At 46.6% G+C, this 12,840-nt stretch overlaps 1 protein-coding gene across 1 annotated transcript in view; it reads left to right on the forward strand.

The window, feature by feature from the left end:
- The window catches only part of T265_10927 (hypothetical protein), a gene marked incomplete at both ends in the record, with an annotated part of 63,623 nt that overhangs the window by 43,128 nt on the left and 7,655 nt on the right, over window positions 1-12,840 (forward strand). Inside the window, 2 exons of the mRNA XM_009177442.1 lie at window positions 6,357-6,750; window positions 11,091-11,370. Coding sequence (XP_009175706.1) covers window positions 6,357-6,750; window positions 11,091-11,370 — 674 coding nt within the window. The remainder of the gene's footprint in view (window positions 1-6,356; window positions 6,751-11,090; window positions 11,371-12,840) is intronic.

Raw genomic sequence — 12,840 nt, forward strand, 5'->3', positions numbered from 1 at the left:
TCAAGAAAAACAACCATTGTTGGTTGCTGGAAGCAGTGTCGCTGTTCCAGAATCTGTCGGAGGGTGAAGATATGATCGATGCAACCTCTTGCAGGACGGAACCCAGCTTGGTTTTCACGCATCTGCCTCTCCCTGTGTTCAGTCAATCTTCGGAAGATAAGGCCATAGAGCACTACGGTGGTTTTCACATAGCGTCCGTGTACCCTTTTTGAAGACAGGGATAACTATCGACATGCTCCATTCTGCAGGCACTTTCTCATCGTCCCATATAGCACCAATAAGCTTTGTCAGGTGGGTCACCAGGGATTTTCCGCCGTCTTTGAAGGGGGCTAGATACAGACCGTCCGTTCCTGGTGCCTTCTCAAGTTTTAGTAGAGCTATCCCGTACCTTATTTCGTCTTCCGTCGGGCGATCGAGGTTTATATTCCATTCGCCCGGATGCATTATTTTCACAGGCTCTGTTGCAGGAGGCCAGCTGAGCTGTTCTCCGAAGTGTTAGGCCCATCTTTCCAGTCGACATTTTTGCGATTGAATTAATCAGGTTTCTTTTTCACTTATCGTTTCGCTGACCGTTGCTTTCCTAGGGCCAGTTGATCGCATCAGTTGATATAGGGCACGGCAGTTTCTCGTAGCCATCTCTCGAGCTTTCGATGTCCACCAGAGCTCTCGGTCTTTTCTTAGACTCTTCACTATTTGGCGTTTGACGGATTTGCGTGCGCCGTCGAACACGTTGCCTTCTGGTATGGCTTTCCTGGCAGCAATCATGGATAGCGACCTCGACGACCTCCAGTGGTCTTGTGTTCGAATCGGAGAAGTCGGGCAGGCAGCACTGAACGCCGCTAACGTAGCTCTTTTCACATTTCGCCACGCTTCATCCACATGCTCGCTGCCATCACAGTACTGTGGCAGAGCTGTGGGGAGTTGTTGGGCTCAGATCGATACTGTTGAACTATGGCAGTTCTTCGAAGCTGGTAGATTGGCATGTTTCTTGCCGACTTGCGAGGGCCTGAAGGGAGACGAACTGTCAGTGGAAGAATGTAGGGTTTTCTTTGGAGACCCTGCCCGAACCCGACGACTCAACAGTCTGACCAGCTCGGCTGCAGGGGTTGGACCAACCCGAGGGCGCAGGTAATAAGGCTTTACTGTCTCATTCCTAATGCAGCTGCGCACAGCAGGTGCCTTTTGATCAGCACCGGGCTGTTAGGTTTTAAAAGTATCTCAATCGTATTGGATAATTCGCCTGCGGTCACAGTCAACCGTTGGGCGATCGGAGTGTGCGGTTTTTGAGGTCAACCTTTTCTAACCCGTCCTTCCTCGGGGGAAGGCAGCACACGCTGCTTCCATTAATATGCACATGCTGGTCACTTGGGGGAAACGCCTTACTGCCTTCACACTCCTGTCTCAAAGGACAGTACGACTTTACCCCCAGACCGCCTTGTAGCACGATTACTCGTAGTGCGGGGTCTCGCTGCTCTTGGTCTGGCTGCTCCTCTCTGGCCTTCCTGGCATGGTTGCACCTTGTGGAACGAAGTTCCTGACTGTGTAGCTCGCGGGATCGTTGCAGCACACAAGCTTGACGACCACGTCAAGGTGGCAGCTTTAGGTCTGAATAATATAACGAATATTGGTGCAGCTCGCTTCGGGGTCTGATCGGTTAACTGAATGGTAAACCTGTGAAGTACGATGTTCGGGTCAGAACCCAAAACGACGACGAATTCTATAGAACAGTCAATCAACATGACTGTTACAACAAAGGGTCGATTGTGTCACTGGTGATGCAGTAATAATAAAACTGAATAAATGGCGTCACCCTTATGACTATGCTGCGTGATATTAATTACCCAGGATAAACAAACGCATGAATGCAACCTTTTTACAAAGGGTTTTTGTGATATGCTGTCTTTCAACACTACAAGGGCGAAGTTGTCTGTATTTAACAGTTTGAGCCAGTCTGTCAGCCTCTTGCAGTTTTTTCCGCATAGACATTACCACTATAGTTGATTGCCGCTCTACTCTACAGGGTAAGTAAGGCAACAGAGCTTATGGTACTCGCGACAAGATGTGGTACGACAGTATTTTTTTCGCTCATAGTTGTACATAGGCCAGGATACTCTACATCGCCCAGACCTGTGCAAGAGTATAACCAGGCATCATCGTCATTGACACCATGACATCAGTGTTCAAACGATGCTTCCCAGACCTGTGCAAGAGTATAACCAGGCATCATCGTTATTGACACCATGACATCAGTGTTCAACACGATGCTTCGCTGCCACACAATCATGGTTTATTTGAAAGCCTTGTCAAGAAAAGAATAAGGGTGGATTGGCAAGGGACTGACTGCCTGTGTCATTCCGAGGTGCCTACACCTTCACTCATTCAAGCCATCTGGGTGGAAACTGACAACAGGAACGCCATGGACATTTATTAGCAGCAATATTTTGCAGCGTCCCCAACCAGTCGCAGTGAGGATCACGCGGTCCCCATCCTGGAAGGCGAGTAGCACCGTCACCACCCAAACCTTTCGCAGTGTCCTTCATACCTCTCTACCACCTCAAGTTTTGGCCACCTATCTGCTCTTGCCACTCTGAATTGGCCGGGGAGAACACCACTCTCCTCGGGAAACGATGGTTCGGCATAAGCAATACATGGCCTAACCTACGCAGCTTCTGGTGTTAGACACATTTTTTGATGGAAGAATCCTAAGTACAACCGAAAACTCGGTTTCTAATTGCCTCGTTCACCATTATCCGTACGTGCCGGGTCCACTCCATGCCGACCTCCTTATTGAGTCTCAGACACGCTAAGCCCACATATGCATTCATATCACCATGATAAATGAGCTTTCAACTCGCCGCAAGAAGACGCCTTAAAACCTGACTTTGACAGCGCGGGAGCTACAGCCGGTTGGGGCGTAAACAGACATCGATTAACCTCCCACTTTTGAGACTCCTTTACAGACACTGCCAGACGAACCGCAAAGAGGCGATTATCAACGAGTATCCAGTTGAGCAACCAAACCCTGCACACCTATTGGCAATGGCCTCAGTGGTGCGTAGCCGGAAGCGAATTGGTAGTGATTGGGCGATCAGCTCAACTGCTTACACCACACCCCCAATTCTTGTTTCCGATACACAGCACACATCAATGCCAAGAGAGTCCAGTGGGAAAGCAAGAGCAGCCTGTTGACATGCTCGCTTCAGAGTGCGGATATTGAATGCAGCCAGGTAGACTGGGCGTCGAGGCTTGAAGACTGATTTCGAGATACCTGAGGATGTCGGCACTGGCTGACGCGCATATCTTGCTTGCAAAACCGGTGAAGAACGAACGGAGTTATCAGTCCTAAGTGTTGAGGCTACAAGAGGAGAGTTATTATTGGGATAGGGAGAGTGCGAAGAAAAGATATGTGAAATGGAAGGAAGGGAGAAGTTAGCAGTAGCATGTTTTTGCTTACCCGCCTTGCTGTATGAAGCAACCAATGTGACCTGGTTGATGGCATCACGAGACGGCTGTTGTGTTATGAGTTTATTTGAATATGCGCAATTCATGCTTGTACCTGGGCTGGGATACTACCAGCCCACACCTAGACAGGAGGACGATTAAGGTCTCCAACCATAGCATTTGGCTGAAAAGCCTGATCGCATGGTAGCGTTAAATGGAAGCGCACTACCATTTCCACGAAAAAGTCGCCACATGTTCCAACCCCCAGATTGGAGGGCCAGGAGACTGCGTTTGTCAGGCTAACTATTGACCTGCGAGTGTCGCGGGACACCCTCCAGTATAGCTCAATTGGTCGCTGAGGTGCACAAACCGTCACACCACGGTAAGCTTCAGTCCCTTCGTGACAGCAGCGAATGCACGTCTGTATTATAGCGTGTAGACACAGTGGACAAATTAACGACGACGAGCATGCATGCTTAACCCCAGTCGAATTGCCAAATAAGGTTATTAGCGTTGCTGTTTGTGGCACTGTGGACCAGCCGTATACTGTGATTTGTTAGAGTTCAAGCAGATCCAGTAACTCAGTGCACCGATAAAATATCCCATCGTTTTCAAACGATTGTCCGCCGATTTTTCCGACTTCAAAAACCACCATGTTGATCGACTGTATGAAATCTGTGGCTTGAGTTCGCTTCCATGTCTGTTCACCTAGCTCCATATTATTGTTGTTCTGATAATTTGTAAGAGGCTACGCAAGTTGTGTATAAACGAAAGCCCTTGCTCGGACCATTCCCACAAACGTTTCTTGGGTCAGATTTTATCTCACATTAGGTGTTATCTTTCTAAGAGGACCAGTATACCTTTTGAAAAAGGTCGCAATATTTGTTTAACGTTGACTCCTATGTATCAAATAAACTTTGCTTTTCCAAATGTCGGTATAGTAATTTAATTAGTTATTTATCTGTTGAACGATGCGACAAATGTATCCATGCAGAAATTCTTAGTGGTGAATGACAACAGTCGGACAACAGAATAACTACGCTTCTCCGAGGCAAGTCAAAATTAGGTTCACCTCATCATCATCGTCGCCATCAGCATCAGCATCATCATCGTCGTCGTCAGTTTCGTCACAAGCATCGACAGCATAACATCATTGTTCAACGCCGATGCTTCGCTGATGTACAACCATGATCTATTTGAAAGCCTTATTGTAAAGAAAAAAAGAGGTGTATGGGGATGGGATTTAACACAGATGCCTACACATCTAGACACTCATTCAGGTCATCTGGATAGACACTTGGAATACCTTTATTGGTAGGCACGTCTTACATCGTCCCTCGCTGGGGGATCACGCGAACCCCATCCTGGAAGGTGAGTTGCAACCACAGCACCCAGACGTTTGGTAACCTCTTATACCCGTTTACCACAGCTTTTCGTACTGAATACATTCCTCGATGGAAGTCCCCGTTGCACAGCCGAACGCTTGTCTTCTAATTATCTCATTGCAACTTCGCCGGCACCAACCAGCACGAGCTATGGTCCTGAGACAGTGGTTGCCGAAGGCCTGGAGGCATCCCACTTCTGCTGCTCGAAGAGTGCATGTGTCACAGCCATACAGCAAAGTAGCACGTGCTGTATAGCTTGATAGACACGTTCCATGAGGTTTAAGGATATAGTGCTTTGCCGCCATATGTGTCTCAAACTAGCAAGCGCGACGGGGATTTGTGTATTCGTGCATTGACCTAATCTGTCACGCTATAATCGGAGTCAATACGACTTCCAAGGTACATAAAACGCCCCATGAATTCGGGCGTCTCCTTGGATTGTGAGTAGCGTGTTCAGTGATTGCATGTCCATGAGCATGACCTTACACTTTGTGAGTGCAAAACTCATGCCGAAGGACGGGATGACTTTGAACAGTTCAACGAAGAACGCATGTGTCTTCTTTTCGAACACGGGTATCATATCGTCTGCATGCTGCAGATCAACAAGTCTTTCGTCAGTAGCTATTTGAACGCTAGTGTTTTGAAGTCCCATGGTGAGCCTCATCATCTCGTTCACCACAAAATTGGATAGGATTGGAGAGAATGGGCATCATTTTCGGAAGTCACTTTGTGTACGAAGTTTTCTGGAAATCCTCACGTGTATTCTCACGCCCAGGATTCTGAGAATACGAAGAACGTATTATGCTCGCGAACTTTCGAATCATTCTTTGCTGGGTAAACGCGTTGAGTGAAACAAATTGGTCAATTGAGTCGAATTCGTCTTGTAAACCCATGGACACTAAAATTGTGGGTCGTTGATATGTATTGCGTATACGTATTCGTGATACGTATGGTGTTGTTCTATCACGTGACGGTTAACGCAACTCCTACCAGGCCCGTATTCCGCTTGTTGCTCTCGAGTCATTTTCACGAGCCACCGTAGGGCGGTAAATTGTGACTCCGATTCGTTAGTTACGATTGGGTCAAGCTGATTGCTCTGTGATTATTGCACCGCCGGCCCTTTTTTGAAAATGGGCGCTACCACTGGTTCGAGTTGTCTGCCGATAGTCTCGTTACGATTGGGTCAAGCTGATTGCTCTGTGATTATTGCACCGCCGGCCCTTTTTTGAAAATGGGCGCTACCACTGGTTCTCCCGAGTTGTCTGGGACGGTATTGTTCTCAAAGATGGGGACAAGTACGCTTGTCTTGTTAGTGTTGTCTAAACCTGATCTGTTGGTCACGTTTGTGCGCCGTAGTTACCCTTACCAGTCACCCCGATGGTGTCTTCGGATTAAATCTCGAAAATGACTCAGTGTGTCTTTCTCTGGGGCTATCTCCGTCAGTCCTTATTTTGTTTACCCACTTTTCTAGGTTCTGGAATCATTTTTGTGTGAATGTGAACTGTACCAATGCATACGTTTGCTCTTTAGGGACGATGTGATCTGCTCCGCCACTAATTTCACCTCCGAGCGGATGTGTCCCGTGTTTTCGGTCTCCAACGTAACAGGCGAAAATTTGGATCTGTTGAAAATGTTCCTCAATCTTCTCACCCCACGTTCGCAGCCTCGACTAACCGATCCTGCACATTTCCAAGTCGACGATATCTTCTCTGTGCCGGGTGTCGGTAATGTAGTCTCTGGTACTTGCCTCTCCGGGGTTATTCGTTTGAACGACATTCTTTTACTTGGCCCGGATCCAGTGGGTCAATTCACCCCAGTCCCTGTCAAAAGTATTCATCGGAAACGTATGCCGGTTACTTATGTTCGTGGTGGCCAAACGGCATCTTTTGCGCTGAAGAAGCTTCGCCGGAACCAGCTGCGTAAGGTAGGTTACTCTCACCCTCATAAACACTGCTCTCCGCGAACGTAATTACCACGTGATTATAGTTAACTTTCATCGGGCGAAATAATGTAATCCCTGTATAAAGATAGCTCTTTTTGAGCCGCTATACCAAAACCTTTTGCTTGGTGTTCCACTTATCAAAATTCTTCCAACCATACATCCGTCAGCAAAGACCAGTACTGTAATCTCACCGATTTTCGGCCTGTGAAAAGTCGGCCTAAAGAGTAAAGAACAAACAATAGAGGTAGGTATCCGTTGTCACTGTCCTGTTCAGAATCGCGTCCCACTCGCTTCCAATTAGCTCTTCCATTTCGGTGGTGGTGAACACTTGCATCTTGCTGCTTTCCAAATCAGGCTGAGATAGTCCTCGCTGATTCGTCTTTTTCGTCAACATGGATAACCTTTCCCAGTTTTCCAACCAGACAGACCTAGTTGTTGTTGTTGTGTTTCGAATAACTACAGTTCTTAATACTAAATACCAGAGTTACTGTATCACCATATGATCACGTACTCGAGCCTAACTGAATAAATGTTACCCCAATAGTGTGTCTGAAGCCATACATTTCTTCTCTTTGTCTCTGTCATGTTTTTTCCTCTAAATATCTCTGCAATCAAGACTAATCGTGGTGCTTTTCCAAGGCAGATTTACACCTATGGTAGCGACAGACGTTCTGGTCTGGAGGAGAAACAGGTGCGGTGGAATGGTAATGACATCTCTTCGCTTCCGAGACATGCACGGATGGCCATTGTGAGCATAAATATTCCATGGACTGTTTAATGGACCCATCAACGAACTTACTCTTTTCCTGACCCAAAGCTCCTACCTTGATGTGGTCGTCGGGTCTGAGTGCTTCAATGATCCCGCAGGCGACAGCGACTACTTGGCGTTTGACGGGTTTGCGTGCACCGTCGTACTAGTTGTCTGTTGGTATCGATTTCCTCCCGACCTAAAGGTATCACCATGGTATGGTTGTCGAACTTCTGTGCTTAAGTGATCCTGTGGGTTATACTGGCTGGAACCCAATTCCTGAAGATCAAACCATGACAGGAAGGCCTACGGATGGCAGCCCGACGAACAGAGAGTTCCCATACTGCGAGTAACCGTATTACGAGGCGGTCTGAATGTGAAGTCGTACAGTTTCCTGTGATAGGAGTGTGAAGGCAGTAAGGCGTTTCCCCCAAGCGACAAGCATGTGCATATTAATGGAAGCAGCGTGTGCTGCCTTCCCCCGAGGAAGGACGGGTTAGAAAATGTCGGCCCCAAAAACCGCACACTCCGATCGCCCAACGGTTGACCATGACAGCCGGTGCATCATTCAATACGGTCGAAGTACTCTTAAAACCAGAGTCTGGTGCTACTCAAAAAGCACTTGCTGTGTTCAGCTGCACTAGGAGTGAGACAGTAAAGCCAAAAAAAGCACCTCTTGTTCGCCACTTATACACTCCGCAGGGGATTCATATCCGTAAAAGTTCCTATGCGGTTGACGAGGCTAGCAACTGCTCTCATCTCGTCCAGCGGAATCTTTCAGACATTATTCTTTGGCGCTTGGATGTAATGATATCTGTCACCAATCCCAGCATAATTGCTGTTGTCCAAGGACGAAACGACCTCTAGACTGCAAACTTCTGAATCTCTGTGATAGATTAGATCGATACTCTGTTGAATCAATGGCTTTCTGCACGAGGTCATGTAGGGACAGGCCAGAAGTCGTTGTGCGGAGTTTTCGGAATAACCAATCCGCTCCTTGCCAATAGCTGTTTATAGATCAGCCGATGCTCAATGTGTTGCAAACCCCTAAGTCGATGAACCGTCCGTCGTTAGTGAAATCCCCAAAGTCGCGGATGCGGTACAACGAGTTTGACGTCGGAGGTCGATGGGTAACTCATATTTTCATACTCATAGTAATTTCAGTTTGCCTCAAACACCTATACTCCTTCAGGACCGAACACCAACAACTATTAATGCAGCGGACGAAGTAACTCTGGTGGTTAAAAAACAGAACGCCCTCTCTAGTGCTGTTTAACCAAACACACTAGGTCATTCTAAAATCTCTTCATGTTCAGTTTTAAGTCAGTTAAATCACTCGTTAGTTATGTCTGTCGTAATGCAGTTATCGATATAGGCATTTCGGAAGCTACTTGGTCTCGCTCTTCCTTATTGTCGATGGCGCCGCAGCTATTGGTGCTCATTATTGAGCCGATATGAGGAGTTGCAACAAAAAATACTCTAAGGTCTGAGGATTCTCTGTGTCCTTTTACAGTCGGTGGTGTGAGGTACAATGGCATCCACCGTACTTGTGGCCGCTACTGTAAGGAGCCAACTGTAAAGGATAGTTTCACCCTTGGTCATTCGCTGTTTAAGTTCTATTAGGGCGCCTCTGAATCGGGTTCTGTCTTCTGGTAAGGATTCGTCTCTCAGATGGTGCTTGGGTTTGAACGTTACTAGCTTCTTTTTGAGAGTGAGTCACGACTCTTAGTTGTCTAGCACCATGTTCACGTAGTCATTCAAGTCGTTAAGCAACTTTGATACAAGAAGTTTGACACAGATCACTTCCCGGGTATGGACATGCTTTCAAGACAACGTTGTACTTCGTTTGCGTCCTGGTCCCTCTTTCTCGTTGTCTTTCCTAATATCGGCCCCGTACTATTCGATGGCCTTGTTCTCCTGGTAGCCTTAGAACACTAACTGTACAACTTTTGCTGTATTTCTGCTTTCAGACGAACCTTTGTCGATGTTCAAGGTATACTTTTAAGTCTCGGACTTCGTAGCCATAAACACTGCTTCAGAATTTACGCCTTTGGTCGTACGACACCGATAACAGTCGCTTACGTCAGAATTCGCCTCAGAGTTTATATTCCCCCACTCGTTTTGTACGTCGCATCAAGGTTCTGTGGAATCTGCTTACACGACCGCCGGGCACCGTGTGTCTGATAAACGAGCTGCATCTCCAAGAAGCAGGTGTCGCACGTAAAGTTCAGGTTCCCCCATGGTACATGATATACCTGTTACAGAGATCGTCGTTGACTCCTCAACACTAGGTATGCGTCTATCTATTGTACTCTCTATTCGGCACTGAAGGGCCTTGGATGTCTTGATCACCGTTGTCGTAAGGTTGTACAGGGAGACGGTGTCCTTCGTTGAACCACAGCCGTCCTCTTTTTCGGATCAGTCAGTCGATTACAAGCGATGTACCAAAGTGCAGCAGTTCCAGCTGCTACAGCTGCTTCCTTACTCGAGGATAAGGAGACTACGAGCTGATAGCCTAACCAGTTGATCGAAGCTAACTGGTTCTATCTGTCCAGTATGTCAGGGAGTATGAGAGCTGCCTAGAGAAGGCGACGGCTTCGATGCAAGATCTCCATTAGCACCGTGGCGCAGCCACTTCTATTGGAATCAGTGAACATTGGTTAGTCTCATCCCGGAGATGTGAATTGTTCTAGGGTAAACAATGTAGGCCTAAGCACGAACGGGTGAAACACCCATACAATAACGCACTGACGACGAAACTTTTGCAAATCTGTTGCCAAGCTCCGCGAACAAGCCAACCACTGACTAGTGACTGAAATCGCTTTCGCATTATTCCAGGTGTAGTAGTGACCTTTGAATAGCTGAAACAAAAGTTGTGACTTGAAGGCGGTAACACGGATTCTCGTGAGCCATTGAACACGTGAATGGGTAGTGCTCGCGCCAGTTTCCCTAACAATTCGTGTCCCGTCTCGGAGTCTCCATGCAGGGATAGAGTAACAAGCATCAAATGGTGACTTTCATACTCCGCTCACAAGTCATGTTTGACCTTCCCTGCTTCTACGCCTGGACTGTTGTGCGAAAGAGCTCTTCAAACACGTCGGTACACCGATGTACGAATCACGTGACTAAGCCGGCACAACCTATGGAGTGTCATCGCGTGTTCAAAGTGAATTTCCCCTCTATTCCAGAGATAGCAATATTCCTCTTATCTAGTCTACCGGTAGGGGAATTCGTCAACCGCCTCAATGAGCTGATTTGCAAGCAGCGGTACTTACACTTGGCAAGTGCGAAGTACATACCAAACTGAGGCAGAATCACTTCGGTTGTTTAACATTGTTTGCGTTTTGACGGGTCGGATCCAAGATGGATTGTATCGTCCGCGCACTCCATGTAACGGTAACTGTAACTGCCTAATCTGTACTGCGTTAACAGTTTTGTCACAAAGACTTCGTTATCCACAAGCTTGAACCCGCAGGAGAATGCTCACCCGCACCTCCTCCAACATACCTTAATTGATGAAACGCTTAGTGACTAATAATGATAAGGCCTTGCAAGTTTTTTTTTCGCTTGATAGGGAATCGTCCTCCTTTCACCGGAGCTAAAACCGCGAGCATGTATTGAGTTCATGGCCGAAGTTCTAATTCTCCATCATCCAACCACCATTTGGGTGGGCTACCAGGCCATGGTACATGCTGGACCTGTACGTCAAACAGCGACGATTTTGGCGTTGAGTGGACAAGAAAGGTTGCGTACTGGAGATAAGGATTTGGTTCACTTCCGATTTATGAAGTATCCGGAATATCTATATCCAGGTCTGAGACTGATATTTCGCGAAGGTAAAACAAAAGCAGTTGGTAAGTGCCCAACTATTTTCCACTTTTAGGTATTCTAGCAATGCAGTTTTTCACTTTGCTCAACAAGTTCTCATTTTCCTTGTGCAATGCTTTTGTACACGCAGTGGTTCCTCTGATGGAGGTCGATTCATAGGGAAGGTTCAAGTAGACTTTTCTTCAGGCAATTCAATTTGACTGACAGCTTTGACGAAATTCTATACGCCTCGTCTTCAGGCAATTACGAGTTGAAACATCGAAAGCAGTGGTGTGGTGAAGTGGCCCCAGGGAAGCAAACAGTATCTCATCCCATCACGTCCATCGCTTCTATCAGTTTCGGAAATCGCTGCAATTTGTAAACACAGAACACTGTCTGAGACCTCTTTGCAGAATAGCGTTCAGCACCAGGACCATGGCAATAGTATCAACTACAATGTAACCGAAATGAATTACCCTTGAACTCATGTATCATGCAGCAATTATCAAGATCTGTGCATCATTAAAGTGAGAATTCCAAGCGTCAACATAGTAGATCAAGGGTCACTTAATGATGGTATGCAACAGGTTGATTAAAAGTGTCTTGTACCCAAATTCTAATGCCAATGTTTTTTGGATCACTTATTCAATTTTGTATATTTTCCAGTCTTGGCCTCTGGCTAGCTTTTTTCAGCATACTCGGATGCTAAAGTTTCGAGCGAATCAGATGACTCACTTGCCAAATCAAAACGCATTTTCATCTTGAAATGCTAGCACCCAGTTCCCAGTTTAATCACTGTATTTCTATGAGAACTTTCTGAAAAGTATATCCAGGTAGCAGCTATAAATTATGCAAGTTGAATTTTGGTTCCAGCTTCCGCGGTGTTCATCACCGTCAAGAGTATCGGAGGTATTAAGAGAACCAGCTCCGGACGTAACGGCCAATGTAATAACCGTTTTCGTCGAGACAGATTTCATTGGTTGTTCTTAACTCGCCCTTGACAGATGGGTTGTATTCTTAGTATCACTTCTTTTAGACCCGCTTGTACGCGACAGAGACCAATACATCAGTACGTTCGCACGTTCATTGACTTTTTCTGGTTTGGCCAAGCACACCAGGCTACCAGTCGGCTATCCAGACCGGCGTTCACGGTAATAAGAAGGCATTAAGGAGACTGGTCCACAACAGGTGACATCGGAACCAAATATCAGTGCGGCATACCGTTGACCAGGAAACTCACTTGGAGTCGTATCGTACGGTTGCTATATCGCATCGCTTCCTAGAGTTTGAAAAATGACAATTCCAGTGTCATTTTCAGTCTTTTCATAACCCCTACCTTGCGTTGTGTATGTCATTGTTATTTTACGAAGTATGGCTTGAGAACAATCATGCAGTTTGTCGTTGGGCAACTTTCATTTTTGGTACAAGCTTTGCTCACTGTTTCACTTGCGAAGTGCTATGTTCATGGCAGCTACATTGTTTTGTGGGACTGTATCACAGAGCAACGCTTGAAAGAC

The sequence above is a fragment of the Opisthorchis viverrini genome, assembly GCF_000715545.1.
Source record: "Opisthorchis viverrini unplaced genomic scaffold opera_v5_429, whole genome shotgun sequence".
Lineage (NCBI taxonomy): Eukaryota > Metazoa > Platyhelminthes > Trematoda > Opisthorchiida > Opisthorchiidae > Opisthorchis > Opisthorchis viverrini.